Consider the following 13,315-nt stretch of genomic DNA (forward strand, 5'->3'; position numbering starts at 1 on the left):
CGATGGTTTAAGATAGATCAGATAGTTGGAAGATTATGTCAAAAACAGGTTCATAAAAAAAAAAACCGGTTCATAACAGCGAACACATTCTCATTTTTCAAGGAATTTGGCATAGTTTTTTTATTTTTTTTAAGATGATTTATTCATGACAGACACGGAGAGAGAGCAAGAGAGGCAGAGACACAGGCAGAGGGTGAAGCAGGCTCCCTGCCGGGAGCCCGATGTGGGACTTGATCCGGAGTCTCCAGGATCATGCCCTGGGGCTGAAGGCGGCGCTAAACCGTTGGGCCACCCGGGCTGCCCTTGGCATAGCTTTTTAATGTATAATATACCTCTGAGAAGACAGAGGTTACATCATTTTCCTCCATGAACTGGCCTGCTGGTACAGATGAAGCTTAAGAAAATGGCATTCCTGGGATCCCTGGGTGGCGCAGCGGTTTGGTGCCTGTCTTTGGCCCAGGGCGCGATCCTGGAGACCCGGGATCGAATCCCACGTCGGGCTCCCGGTGCATGGAGCCTGCTTCTCCCTCTGCCTGTGTCTCTGCCTCTCTCTCTCTCTCTCTCTCTCTCTCTCTCTCTGTGACTATCATAAAAAAATAAAAAAATAAATTAAAAAAAAAGAAAATGGCATTCCTTTCCTCTAAAAATACAGTGAGGTCTATACTGAATATAAATGTAGATTTATTTATTCATGAGAGACACGGAGAGAAGAGACACAGGCAGAGGGAGAAGCAGGCTCCACACAGGGAGCCCGAGGTGGGACTCGATCCCAGGACCCCAGAATCATGCCCTGAGCCAAATGCAGATGCTCAACCCCTGAGCCACCCAGGCATCCCCTGAATATAAAAGTAAAGGGAGTTGGGTGAAGCAAACATTTTCTCATTGACGTGCAAAGTGTTTCAAGGATGAATAACGTCCGTCTAGACGTAGCAAGGGAAGGTGGGACTAGACAGGACTGCACGTCCGCTGCCTACCTCGCCCTCAGTGTCCTGCTGGGGTAGTCGGTCCCTGTGGCCTGCAGATGGGACTGGGGATGGCAGGTCTCACTGTAGCTTCTTTCGTGTACACCAGAGGGCAGAAGCTCCTTGGCATGTGTGTGAGGGAACCACGCAGGAGAAAGCCTGACGTTCCTGAGAAACGTGCATAGAAACTCAGAAAGAATCAAGCCCCTGGGGAGAAAGGGCCGTGGATGACATGTGCTCTCGGCCATCCGACCGCCCACTCACAGCGCTGTTTGGTAGCTGCTGGGAGCCCCAGGGGGTGTCTGACGGTCACCCTGGGTTGTCACCACCCTATCCTGCCCTTGTTGGCTGCGGTCTGGGGGCCCGGGCCAGCTGGCCTCTGCGGGTTAATACCCGGGCGCCTAGGGTGGCGCAAGTGCTGGCAACGGGTCAGCTTCCACAGTCACAGCGGCCAAATAAGGACATTAACTTCGGCCCAGTAAGAACCTTCTCCGTTACCAGTTGAATCAAGGCAAAGTGGCTTCTTTTGAAAGCATAGTTTCAGTAATACCTTCACGAGAAACCTTAAGACATTTTGAAAAAAGTTAGTATTTGGAACCTGACATTGCTTGGCTAGACGAACCCTAAATCTAGTCCGGCATCGTGCTGGGGTTCCGGGGCCTGCGGGAGCACCCGTGCGCTGAAGGAAGGCAAAGGACCACAGAGTTTGCAAAAAGTTTTATTACAGTTGCTTCTGAACAGTTTTTTTTTTTTTTTTTTTCCTGGTAACCTAGCAGGCAAAGCTCACATTTTTGTAAGTAATTTGCATGCTATTACTCTCCCCACACTGAATTATATGATTCTTGAGGCTGGGATGTTTTTTTGTTGCATGCGCTCTGTGCTTTTAACTTTTGATAGAAGTGATTTAGACTTGATTTAAAAAATTAATTCCTGAATGTGAAGAGGCACCGACTCTGAAATGGAATTAAGGAACAAATTACCATGACTCACTCAATAAAGCTCCCTATTAGCTCTGGATTAAGCCCTATTATAACAATTCTGATCCCGTGGCAAGCGGTGCCGGTGTGCTATTTCTGTGCTTTGATTCCGAGCACCTATGGGAAAAAAAAGAGCAAAGCAATTTTCCATAGACAACTATTTTGTCAGAATATTTATTTGTAGGTAGTGAAAGGAGTCTCAAATGATAATAAGAATCAGCTGTGAGCGTTGATCTAAGCTGGAGGAAAACGGACTTACTTACATGTTGTGGGGCAAAGGTCTGAGAAAGGGCTCCATCGACCGGCTGCTGCTTTGGTCGGTCTTAATGGGATCTGCAAAGCAGCGTGAGGGAGGGGGGCTGAGCTAGTGGGATGCAGAATTTAGTGACTGTGGCCTCTCCAGCCCCGCTGGTTGCTGCCCTATACGGAGAGATAGCAACAACTGGATGTCAACAGCATGGGCCCCGGTTTCAGGGGCCCATGCCATCCTATATCCGTTTTCGCCCTTGGGGGCCGCGAACCACAGCCCGCCAACTCCATTTTCCTTACTAGTTCCTTATTGTCCTCTTGCATGTTGAGTTAATTTAAAAATATATGAAAGTGGCATCCATTTATTTTTGTGACTTCACCCTGAAGAAGAAATTCACTTTCAGGGCACTTCCTAGCTTATTCTAAGTTCCTGCCTTAGTGCTTTTGGGTTTGATGTTGTGCTGAGTCACCTTTGTAGTCACTAGAAGCAAGCTTGGCTCATAATTTGGAGATTTAATCAGCTGCCCTGCTCTTAGGTTAGCTCACTGCGGCCAGGATTTTCTGGTTGGTCCTCCACTTTGTAAACGTCGATTGAGCTTCAGTATGAGATCTGAGCGATCGGAATTCCGTTCCTAAAGGGGAAGCTAAGGCCTAAGGACGTTATGTCAGAGATCCAAAAATGAACCACACGTCAGTCACCAGGCCCAAAATAGAAGCTGTGGCTGGAGTGAGGATCCTGTGATGTGACACACACACAACCTTTAGCCCTCATCAAATATTAGTATTTGGGATAATAAAGTATAAGAGATGATAAAATGCAAAACATTTCTAAAAGAATAGAGATCTGTGACCGGGGCTCAGCCATTCTGGTTTCATCTATGAGAGGATAAGATCGGATTGATCTCCAAGGCTCCTTTATTTTACATGCTGCTGCTGCTGCTGCTTTTTAAAGAAATGATCATGTCATTCCCTTAGGAATGCTCCATGAGGTATATTTGGAATTCAGTAATATCAATATCTAAGGTGCTTCAGTAGCAGCTAATCTAAGATACCCAGAGAATTCTATTTTTTTTGTTAATTAAAATTTCAAGATAACTGAACCACCTTGTTTAGTTTTTAGCTTTGAGAAAACGTTTAATTAGACCATGACATTTTAAAAAAAGATTTATCTGTTCATTTCAGAGAGAGAGCATGTGTGATGGGAGGAGCAGAGGGAGAGGGAGAGCATCCCAAGCAGACTCCCCGCTGAGCTTGGAGCTGGGATTGGGGCTCGACCCCACCACCCTGAGATCATGAGCCGAGATCAAGAGGCAGGTGCAGCTGACTGAGCCACCTAACTCCCCAGGCCATTTTGAACCCACTGTCTTCCTTAGGGCTTTGGGAGCATATTTTTTCCCAAGTACTAGTGGGTTTCAGGTATCACTGGGACATTCTTGGTTTTAATATTTTAGACGGCAATGTAGTCTACTTAGTAAACGGCTGATTCTTTTATCAGATCTTCTACAAGTGTTCACACCTTTCTTTTTTTCTGAATTTGGTTTCTCCTACTTTTCTTCATTCTGTAACTGCTATTAAAGGAAAATTTTTAAATGTTTATGGGACAAAGCGTATGGCTTTATATCAGCAGGCACAGAGTTTACGGACTTTACCAGAGTCCAGGTGGATAGCACATGGGGATTTTTTACACCCAGTTTTATTTCTATGCTTGTATTTATTATTAACTGCCTCAAATTCTTTTGGAAATGGTGAGCTTCAAATCTTGAATGAAATATTTTAGTTGCTCCGACTTCACAAAAGTCACTGGCGTGTACGTTTGACATTGGGCATTTGAAGAATAGGATTGGTGCCCACCCTAAGGAGTTTGCAGGCAGTTGGGAAAGTCAAAGATGTGGCAATAAATGCTGGAAAACTGTAGAAGTGTTCTGATGGGAGAATGCACCGCGTCGAGCAAAGGCACAAAGGAAAAGCAGGTTGATTCTTAGAGGACCTGAGGTTTGAGCTGAGCCTTGAAAGACAGCGAGGGAGGGATGTGGAGAAGAAAGGAGGACACGGCGAACTCTGAAGCAAGAGGCCCGCTCGCAGCCCTGCAACTACCTGTACCATCTGGGCCTTTCACCAGCCGAGCTTCGATTTCCTCCCTCGTGGGAAGGAGGGGGACCAGACCAGACCGTGTCTATACTCCCTTTCACATCAAGGCCCTGAATCACCAGTAGACTCATTTTAGGCAAAGAGGGAACTGTGACAGAGATGGCTTTGACAGTAATTTGAATTTGTCTTCCTAGAGCCCTTCATTTCATGTACTTAAAAGGCCACAAGGTCTCTGTTGTCCTGGAGAGACCTCTTAAAATAGACCTTTGGAACCATTCAGGCTTTTCAGGGTTGCTTGAAGTTGTGCTTCAAGAAAATAGTACCTTAAATGTAAGCCTCACTTAAAAAAAAAAAAAAAAAAGATTTTATTTATTTGAGAGACAGAGAATGAGCAAGAGAGAGAGCACGAGCGGGGTGAGGGGTGGAGGGAGAAGCAGGCTCCCCATTCGGCAGGGAGCCTGATGCAGGGGTGAAACCCAGGAATCTGGGATCACAAAGGCAGACTTAACCCACTGAGCCACTCAGGTGCCCCGTAAGCCTCACTTTTAAAATTCTGTATTATATAAGTGACCTCGATCTAAGGAAATTCAGGAGGAAGAGACCTCAGATGTCCCAGAGTCTAGCCTCCAACCCACCGTATGGTTCCTGTCTGTAGCCCCTGAGCTTGCAAAGATTTTGTCTGGAGGACTGAGCCAGCATCTCCTGGCTAAAGGATACATTTAGGGTAGAGACTCTTTTGCCACATTGAGGGAGAATATAACAATTGCAGTTTTGCACAGTCGATTGAGCGCTCAACTCCTGATTTCAGCTCAGGCCGTGATCTCAGGGTTGTGGGATCAAGCCCCGTGTCAGGCTCCTGTCAGTGTGGCGTCTGCTTGAGATTCTCTCTCTCTCCTCTCTCTGCCCCTCACCCCTGCTCTCTCTGTCTCAAAAAAACCCCAAAAACAAACCACATAGAATCTTTAAAAGAAAATTGCAGTTTTGTTTTAAAGCCTCATGCAATTAGGAGGGTTCATGGTGCTGTTCTCTTCCTCCCTCGGAATCTTTGGGCCACAGGCCAACTGGCTTAGTCTTATCTTTCTGTGCCTTTATACCTACTTTTCTTGGGTGAAGAATTTGAGGCATCTCAGCAGAACATACATGCTGTCATAAAGAAAGCTGTGTAGGGCAGCCCGGGTGGCTCACTTAGTGCCACTTTCAGCCCAAGGCGTGATCCTGGAGACCCAGGATCGAGTCCCACGTCGGGCTCCCTGCATGGAGCCTGCTTCTCCCTCTGTCTGTGTCTCTGCCTCTCTCTATGTGTGTCTCTCATGAATTAAAAAAAAAAAAAGGCTATGTAAAAGTGAATTACAAAATGAAAAGCAGGCCCAGGGAAAGCAGGGAGAGCTGAGAAATCCGAGGAGGCAGGGAGGGGAGGACGTTCAGAGAAGTGAGACATCAAGGGCTCAGCTTGGGCCACTCACTGGAGCTGAGCCACTGAGCAAAAGAACAGGCCCCAAGGGGTCCCCACAGGCCCTGGGCCCCTGGACGACCTAGCTTTAATGGGGCTTCAGCTGGGGGTAAGGCATGTGGCTGCGGCCTCCCGCGGCCTGTGACTCCTGTGACGTGGGGCTCCCGGGCCCAGCCTTCCACCTCATGGCAGGTTTTCTTCCAGGAACGATGACTCACTGCTCCCCAGATGCCGGCTCTCGGGGTTCGCCCGAGGGGAGGAAGCTGTACGTCGTGGACTCCATAAACGACCTACACAAGCTCAGCCTCTGTCCCGCCGGGTCACAGCCCCTGTTCCGTATGTGTGCCCTCCCAGCTTGCTGGCCCTCCCGGCTTCCAGGCCACCTGCAGACGGTCGCTGCTGGTGTGGACCTGGGTTAGGGGGAAGATAGTTGGGGGGGACCGGGGTGGGGGGTAGGAACAGCTTAGGAGGGAAGTGCTAGTTATTATTAGGCAGTTTTTGGTTTTGTTCTCTTAGTCTTTGACAGGCTTATGGGCTTCCTTGGCTCCTAAGCAAGATTTGGGATCTGTCTTCAAGGGTGCTGAGAAGTCCTGGGGCGCTGTCCCCCGGCCAGGCGTGGGGGCTCCCAGAGGCTCCTCATCCCTCTCGGCTGCTGCCGGACCTTCCGGGGACCACAGCCAGGCCCCCCGGGTGCCCATTTCCCTGGACAGCTCTCGTTCATTCATAGCGGATTGCAGAGAAGATGCCTGCACACGTTCATCCCGCTTTTACAAAGTCCTGAAGATGTTGTTGGGCTAAGAAGTCCCCTTCGTTTCCTACTTCCACGTTGCAAATGGCCCCAGTTAAAGGGTGAACACGGGAAGGGGAAAAGCAAAACTCTACTAAATACTAAGCCCCATTTTTCCAGCTTCAACTTTGACATTCAAACACAGGCCCTAATATTCCACTGGCCGCCTGTTGCGTTCCCGCCCCAAATCCACATCTATTAGTCCCCTTCTAAATCCTTCCCGAGGTCTCACTATCTGCTTCATTTTGGTGTGTTCAGGTTCTCACTTGCTTTCACTGCCGCCAGTCTCATAGACAGGTCCTGGGGGCCAGCTAGGGCCGTCGCTTCCATGAGGGAGCACGGTGGTGGCAGGGCACGGGGCTGTGCTCCGCAGCCCAGGACAAGGCCACCCACCGGGCTAGGCTGCGGGACTAGGCGGCGGGACTGATGCTGCGGGAGAGGACACACGGGGCGGCAGCAGCCTGCGTTACCCTCAGTTTCTCGATGTCAGTTAATTTACCTAGAGTGTCACTGGGCACACAGGCCTCACGGCGTGATGGCCAGACGCAGGCATTTCAGGCTGCGGGGACCCCAGCTGCGTTCCGGGGTGCAGGCTGATTCCAGGGCACCGCATGGGAAGAACCCTGTTTGGGGAGCAGGGCCCTCCCAAGGAAGCTCTAAGGAGCCCTGAATACCTCGGGCCGTTTTCCTGTTTAAATGGACAGAGGCTCCCCTATGGCTCCTCCATAGCTTCCCCGATGGCTCCCCGATGGCTCCCTGATGGTTCCCCTGATGGCTCCCTGATGGTTCCCCCATGGTTCCCCCATGGCTCCCCCGATGGCTCCCCCGGTGGCTCCCCCAATGGCTCCCCCATGGCTCCCCGATGGTTCCTTGATGGCTCCCCTGATGGTTTCCCCAATGGCTCCTGATGGCTACCCCAATGGTTCCCCTGAGGGCTCCGGATGGCTCCCCTGATGGTTCCCCCCCCCAATGGCTCCCCATGACTCCCCGATGGCTCCCTGATGGTTTCCCCGGTGGCTCCCCGATATTTCCCCCAATGGCTCCCCGATGACTCCCCCGATGGCTCCCTCGATGGCTCCCCCATGGCTCCCCTATCGCTCCCCCATGGCTCCCCGATGGCTCCCCGTGCAAGGAGCCTGCCAGGTGACACCTTCTACTCAGGAGATGGCCCCAGGCGGCTGTGTTCCCTCCGGGGTCACGTCGGGAGGAAGGGCGCGAGGCCTCCAGGACTCTGACCCCTGATGGCACCTAGGGACCCCCCCCAAGCCCGCGCTCCCCTCTTCAGGGTTACCAGCACCTTGAACCACCGCGAGGAGGCTGCGAAGCCGCCTGCGCTTTGAACCCCGACGGGAGGAGGCGACCCCAACCTGGGCCCGGCCTGTCCTGAAGCAGGTCGCGGCCCGGCCCCGCGGCTGCGCTCCGGCTCTCGTCACTGTCCCTCTGCTCCCTGTCAGCCCCCCAGGAGGAGCTCCCGGACACCCGCGACCCGGGACACGGCGGCCGGGGCCTGTTCTTTATGGGGCTGATAACTGTGCTGATTGTCAGCCTGGCGCTGGTCTCCTTCGTGATTTTTCTAACAGGTAAGGCCGCGCCCCTGTTCTCATCACCTACACGCGGCCTGCCGGGGCTTTGGCTGTGTCCTGCGGCGGGCGGTGACCGCGGGGCTCCCCGCTGGGGGGGGGGCGCACGGGCACCGGGACACACGCCCACCACGGGGCCGACGGGCACCGGGACACACGCCTACCACGGGGCCCACGGGCACCGGGACACACGCCCACCACGGGGGGCCCCACGGGCACGGGCACCGGGACACACGCCCACCACGGGGCCGACGGTCACCGGGACACACGCCCACCACGGGGCCCACGGGCGCGGTGACGGTCACCGGGACACACGCCCACCACGGGGGGCCCCACGGGCACGGGCACCGGGACACACGCCCACCACGGGGCCGACGGTCACCGGGACACACGCCCACCACGGGGCCGACGGTCACCGGGACACACGCCCACCACGGGGCCCACGGGCACGGGCACCGGGACACACGCCCACCACGGGGCCCACGGGCACGGTCACCGGGACACACGCCCACCACGGGGCCGACGGGCACCGGGACACACGCCCACCACGGGGGGCCCCACGGGCACGGGCACCGGGACACACGCCCACCACGGGGGCCCACGGTGACGGTCACCGGGACACACACCCACCACGGGGGGCCCCACGGGCACGGGCACCGGGACACACGCCCACCACGGGGGCCCACGGGCACGGTGATCCCACCCTCCGCCCCGCACGTGCGGCCCACGAGCCCGGGGCAGGTTTTCTCCCGTCCCGGGAATCAGCTGCAGGGTCCCGGGTGCAGCGCGAGGGGGCGGTGGGGCCACTGGCCTCCCGGTGGGCACTGGCTGCTCTGCCGCGCGGCCCCGCCCCGTGACCCGGGCTGGCGCACACCGCCCCTCGGCCGCAGACCCCTCGCGCCCCCTGCTCGTTGCCTCCGCCCCTGCAGCCCGCAGCGCCCGCGAGCCCCCCCCACCCCCGGGGTTCGCATCCCTGGGGCGCCCCGTGGAAGGAGCCCGCGGGGAGGGGGTCGTCTCCCCCTCCTTCCCCCAGGCCCGGCAGCCCCCGAAACTCCTAAGCGGGGAGCGGAGCCTGGTCTGGGGAACGCCTTTAATCTAGATTCACTCAGGATTAATCCTGCGGTAGTGGTGGTGATGGGGGTGATGGGGGAGACAGGCGGGCTGAGGGCGTGACCTTTAAAAAAAAAAAAAGGGACAGAGCATGAGCGGAGGGGGCTGTAGGGGCAGAGGGAGAGGGAGAAGTCGGCTCCGCAGGGCGCAGAGGTTTGCGCGGGGCTCGATCCCAGGACCCCAGGATCACGACTTGAGCTGAGGGCAATCGCTTAACCCACTGAGCCCCCGGGCGCCCCAGGTGCGACTGTTCAGAGCTTCAGACCCCTTTTCTTCCCCAAGGCCCTCCTTCCAGCTGGAAGGTCTTTCCGCAGCTGGGGACAAGGACCTCCCGCTGTTGGGGCTCCCGGGCCCCGCCCCGCCCTCTGGCGCTTAGAAGCCGCAGTGGCAACCCTCCTCCCTCTAAGGGCGCCCTTGCATCCGTCAGCTGCATGTGGCTTGTTCCTGAACCTTCGGGGCCAGAAAGGTCCCATGGGCAGTGCTCTTCTGAAATGTTATACCAACAAAAATTACTGCTCCACATACCATTCTGTTTACTGAGTTCCACTACTGGGAAACGTTGGGAATGCCCCCCGACAGGAGAGCCCCCCAAAGAACTCTCTTCTGCGGGATCATAGGTAGGATAAGGATGATGACAAATGCTAGATTTGGGGTGCGCACTGTTGCACACACTGTGCTAAGCACGTGATGTCTGCTCACACTCTCGACTCTGTGGTGTAGGATCTACTATTATTCTGGTTTTACAGATGCTGAGGCTTCGATTCATGACGGTGCCCGAGGTCCACAGCTACTAAGTCCCCAAAGACACTCCTGCCTGACCTCACAGAGCATGCACCTTAGCACCGTCATTATAAATAGGATTTATTTTATATTTGCTGCTGGTGTTTTATATTGAGGGTAAAGTTATATTAAGAAATAGGAAGACATGAATAGAGAAGAATGTCTTTATGGGGCGGTTGCTCTGTGCCAGACACATAAGTACATTATCTTAAATCTTTACCTCTTGGGCCGCCCCGGTGGCTTAGGGGTTTAGCGCCGCCTGCAGCCGGGGGTGTGATCCTGGAGACCCTGGATCGAGTCCCACGTCGGGCTCCCTGCATGGAGCCTGCTTCTCCCTCTGCCTCTGTCTCTGCCTCTCTCTCTCTCTCTCTCTCTGCATCTCTATGAATAAATAAATAAAATCTTAAAAAAAAACAAAAATCTTTACCTCTTAAGATAGTATTTAATGTTTCTATTTCACCGAAGCAAGACTAAGGCCCAGAGAGCCTACCTCTCCGTGTTTACCGTGCAAATCAGAGCAGCCCTGAGATCCAAGCCCTCATCTGTCCGGATCCAGAGCTCCCCTGGCCTCGGTGAATAACGGGCAATAAACGCAATAAAGCAATAAATGAAGGATCTCGTGTGGTTTTCAGACAAAACTTAACCTAAGACCAGAGTTAGCCCCGGCATCTGGAAGTGACCTTGGCCTGTGCTCATCTTTAACATGGAAATCTTTTTGCTCTCAGTGGTATTTAGTGCAGATTTGTAGCCTTTTCACTGAAGTGAAAGAACCTGTATTCTTTATAACTCTGGTCTTTTTACATGAGAGAGAGAGAGACAACTTATTTTATACTGATTACTTTCTTATTAGAGCATGGGGCCTTATGTTTTTGTCATAATCTCTGTCCTATAAAGAAATAATTGACAGCAAGGGTGGATGACTATGGATGCCTCAGGTCACGGTTTCTAGTGGCCAAGTCGTGTATTCTAGAGACTACTTAGGGGCATGGGATGTTACCAAGTGTTGCCTGAAGAGAAAAAGGATTCTCTGGTCAAATGCATTTGAGAATTGCTGAGTCAGATAATGCTCAAAGTTTTTTTTTTTTTTTTTTTTTAATATTGTAATTTTTTTTTACTTCTGAGTTTCCAAGAGACAAGTCAGTATATAATTTTTCTCTGAAATTTTTGCACATGCAACTTTTTTTTGGGGGGGGGGATTTTAATTTGGAATTAAATTAAAATTTAAGTGGAATCCACTTAAGCCAACATGGCTGCTGCTTCCTTCTCTGACTAATGTTCTAGAAGGTTCCCAAGAGGGGAAAGGATATCATGTGTTAGGAATTTACTTCAGTTTCACATTTTTTCCCAGAGGCAAGTGGTATTTCTGCCTTGCTCTGCAGCAAGTCTCAATTAAGATCCTTCCTTCATGTCTTGGGCCATCCTTTATCCAGCATAAGTTTTCAGACATGAGGAAGAACCAGCTTCTGAGCAATAGTTTGTCCTGAGCCTGGCAGGGGAAGCTCTGATGTTTGGTTTACCTTCCCACATTAGTTTATCCACTAAGCTTCATGGCACGTTACCAAGTATCATTAGCTCCTGAAAGATACCTTGGAAGAAACTTGCCTAAAATGGAAATCAAGAAGCTCAAATATTAAGTGTGGATTTTGTGCTGCGTTTTCTGGAAATTTTAACTCTGATAAGCAGACCTCAGGGTGTTCTGTTCCATAGCTGACTGTGTTGCCAGGAGTTCTGTTTATTTTGAAAATATTGTCTCTGCTCTTTTAGGATGGTCCGAGGGGAGTTATTACATATTCATTTATGGGCTGGTAATTCATAGCCAGCAGAGCCTATGTCAAAATAGGCTGAAACCCAGAAAACCTCATTTCCCGATGAGGAGCCAAAATCCTTTTGAGATGAAGTCTCTAAAAAAGACAATGTAACAGCCCCTTCTCTGACATGCTCATAATGAGGCACGCTGGAGGTTTCCTCTGGTTGCTCACAGTGATGTTTCTCAGCCAAAGTGTGTGCAGAGCTTCCAAAGGTAGTCTAAGCTGGCTCCAATAAATTGGAAAAATAATCCATTTGGTAGAGAACTGTAGTCTTCAGCAGTTTCTCTCCCGGGCTTCTGGGCTGCGTGGGATTATCGGAGCAGGGGACTTGCCAAGAGGGCCTTTCAGCATTCAGCTGAGCACCAACACAAGGCACTAACGAGTCCCGATGGAACAGTCTGGAAACCAGTGTAACACAGTCTGTTTTCTATTTTGAAGTTCAGACTGGAAACAAGATGGATGATGTGTCAAGAAGACTAACAGCCGAGGGAAAGGACATAGACGAGCTTAAGAAAATCAACAGCATGATTGTAAAGCTACTCAATCAACTGGACGCTGAGCAAAACTAAAGAACTGAGCATCTAAGAGCCGCTGCTAACACCTGAGCTTCGCACTCTTTCTGGGTGTGCGTGCGGTTCTGACCTGGGCACGTGCATTTCTGCAGGACCCCAAAACATCTGGTCAGTGACCCCCGCCCTGGGGCCAACTTTCTGCTCTAGGGAGGGGAGCAGCTCCTAGGCAAAGGGGCTGGGGACAGCAGCCTTTAGAAAAGGGCTCGTTTTCTGAAAGGGTCCTCCCGCCCCGTTGGGGTTAGGGGTGGCTGGCGTGGCGGGGAACCAGCAGCGAGCAAGAGAATTCGCCTCTGTACCTACAACTTCTCTTACAAGAGGAGCTTTGTCAGCAGAGTAAGTTCACTGGGCCGGGGAGGTCCGTGGCACCCCGTGCAGCTTTATGACTTCCTGGGGGCGCCTAATGAAGTCAGCGAATGATTTGTAGTCAAGAGAACCAGGTGATAATTCTTTGCAATAAAAGATGTTCTGCTCAGGTGATTAAACTTTGACTCTTATTTCCCCAGGGGCAGGGGATGGCTGGACATCAGAGCTAGTGGCCTTCTGGTATTTGCTAGTAGTATTTCTATGTGTATGGGGGGAGGGGATGGGGGCTGGTGAAAAGCGAGAGCCTAATTTATTCAGCCAATGTTTATTGAGCTCTTCCTTTGTGCAAACCATCTACTTTTCTTTTCTTTTTTTAATAATAAATTTTTTTATTGGTGTTCAATTTGCCAACATACAGAATAACACCCAGTGCTCATCCCATCAAGTGCTCCCCTCAGTGCCCATCAACCAGTCACCCCCACCCCCCGCCCTCCTCCCCTTCCATCACCCCTAGTTCGTTTCCCAGAGTTAGCAGTCTTCCATGTTCTGTCTCCCTTTATGGTATTTCCTACCCATTTCTTCTCCCTTCCCCTCTATTCCCTTTCACTATTATTTATATTCCCCAAATGAATGAGACCATATAATGTTT

At 52.0% G+C, this 13,315-nt stretch overlaps 1 protein-coding gene across 4 annotated transcripts; it reads left to right on the forward strand.

Moving 5' to 3' along the window:
- Positions 1 to 1,197: 1,197 nt before the first annotated feature.
- On the forward strand, positions 1,198 to 12,845 carry LSMEM1 (leucine rich single-pass membrane protein 1). 4 transcript variants are annotated; one of them, XM_038557384.1, is made up of 4 exons: positions 1,198 to 1,755; positions 5,931 to 6,128; positions 7,968 to 8,093; positions 12,235 to 12,370. In XM_038557384.1, the coding sequence occupies exons 2-4, from the start codon at positions 5,936 to 5,938 to the stop codon at positions 12,252 to 12,254; spliced, it is 339 nt and encodes a 112-aa protein (XP_038413312.1). In that variant the 5' UTR covers positions 1,198 to 1,755; positions 5,931 to 5,935; the 3' UTR covers positions 12,255 to 12,370. The 4 variants fall into 4 exon arrangements, with proteins under 4 accessions (XP_038413312.1, XP_038413310.1, XP_038413309.1 ...); XM_038557382.1 differs by having other exon boundaries at positions 1,200 to 1,545; positions 12,230 to 12,845; XM_038557381.1 differs by having other exon boundaries at positions 1,212 to 1,755; positions 12,230 to 12,845.
- Positions 12,846 to 13,315: the final 470 nt, after the last annotated feature.

The sequence above is a fragment of the Canis lupus genome, chromosome 14, assembly GCF_011100685.1.
Source record: "Canis lupus familiaris isolate Mischka breed German Shepherd chromosome 14, alternate assembly UU_Cfam_GSD_1.0, whole genome shotgun sequence".
Taxonomy (NCBI): Eukaryota; Metazoa; Chordata; class Mammalia; order Carnivora; family Canidae; genus Canis; species Canis lupus.